At 41.5% G+C, this 1,494-nt stretch overlaps 1 protein-coding gene across 1 annotated transcript; it reads left to right on the top strand.

The window, feature by feature from the left end:
• Positions 1-469: 469 nt before the first annotated feature.
• Positions 470-1,187, top strand: LOC107081520 (Down syndrome cell adhesion molecule-like protein 1 homolog; the record flags this gene model as incomplete). The annotated part of the gene is made up of 2 exons (XM_015369686.1): positions 470-745; positions 888-1,187. Coding segments are annotated over 2 exons (576 nt in total), but the record flags the coding sequence as incomplete, so codon positions are not given.
• Between the last annotated feature and the right edge of the window lie 307 nt (positions 1,188-1,494).

Below are 1,494 nucleotides of genomic sequence, written 5' to 3'. Positions count from 1 at the left end.
ATCTATCTATCTATCTATCTTTTTGAAATAGCAAACCTTAATTGTCAGAGAAACTAATTGAGAGTCAAAGAAAAAAAAAGCATAAAACAACATAAAAGTTGTAAATGCAAAAACACACAGATACACATGTTAATATAGACTTTCAGCAGTCCCCACTTCCCACATCAGCTGCTTTATTGCTCACTGACATTTTCTCCCCTTCCTGTCCTCCTGTCTCAATTTTTCCTTGCTGCTGAGCACACACTCTCGATCCAACACATGCACATACCCATATAGAGAGACACATGAACCAAAACACAGACAAGAAATACACACCAGAATATGATTTGTGTTGCTTAGCTAGCACAGCCAATTTTTGAATTCTACGCCCAACATGCTTTCTTATACCAGTAGTTTCTTTCTTCAGTATGTAGTTACTCACTTGTGCCCTTTGGAATAATTACCTTATATTTTTTCCCCCCGTCTCTAGAACCACTGCGGGTCACCCTGTCTCCAAAGAACCTGAAGACGGGGATCAGCAGTACAGTAATCCTCTCCTGTGCTGTCCAGGGTTCCCCCCACTTTACTGTGTCCTGGTACCGTAACACAGAACCCGTGATGCCTGATCAGCACTTTTCCATCCAAGGAGCACACAATGAGACACTTTTCATCTCTGCTGCACAAAAAAGACACTCTGGGGCTTACCAGTGCTTTGCCTCGCGAAAGGGTCAGACTGCACAAGACTTCTCCATCATACTGCTAGAAGGTAAAGATTAAATCTTATTAACAAATTATTTTACAAGGCTGTTACCAAGTAATATTAGCACTAAGATTTTATATTTATTTTATATGCTATGTTTAGCTCAGTTGAACCAAAGGATTCCACTTCTGGCCTTTTCCTTTCTCAGATGGTACACCTCGCATCGTTGCCTCCTTCAGCGAACGTGTGGTTGTCCCCGGCGAGCCATTTTCTCTGATGTGTGCAGCCAAAGGAGCCCCTCCACCTACAATCACATGGACCTTGGATGATGAGCCTGTAGCCCGTGATCTGTCACGTGTTAGATCCAGCCAGTATACCCTCTCTGATGGAAGCACCGTAAGCTTCGTCAATGTCAGCAGCCCACAGATCCGTGATGGAGGAGTGTATCGGTGCGCCGCACGAAACTCGGCTGGTGGTGCTGAGTACCAAGCGCGCATAAACGTAAGAGGTGCCTGTCTACTTTTCAATATCAGTCATACAGAGGCTTCTCATAGCCTTACCCCTTACCCACCCTGACCAATACCCTCTGCTTTACCCTCCTAAATCTCTATTTCTATCTATATCTGATTTTTCTTACATGCAAAGTTTTAGGTTTTATTTTACTTTTTATTTTAACTCTCAAACTTACCTTTTTGAAAGCTAATTTCTTCTTATTACTGACAATTATATTTGTTGTATGACCTTCTTTTTCTTTTATTAATATACCTCTAAAATGTATTAAGTAGCATTGAGATACGCAAAGTAAACAAATGTAC

The sequence above is a fragment of the Cyprinodon variegatus genome, unplaced genomic scaffold (genome assembly GCF_000732505.1).
Source record: "Cyprinodon variegatus isolate N-32 unplaced genomic scaffold, C_variegatus-1.0 Scaffold5986, whole genome shotgun sequence".
Classification (NCBI taxonomy): domain Eukaryota; kingdom Metazoa; phylum Chordata; class Actinopteri; order Cyprinodontiformes; family Cyprinodontidae; genus Cyprinodon; species Cyprinodon variegatus.
This window is presented reverse-complemented; position numbering and strand designations above follow the sequence as displayed.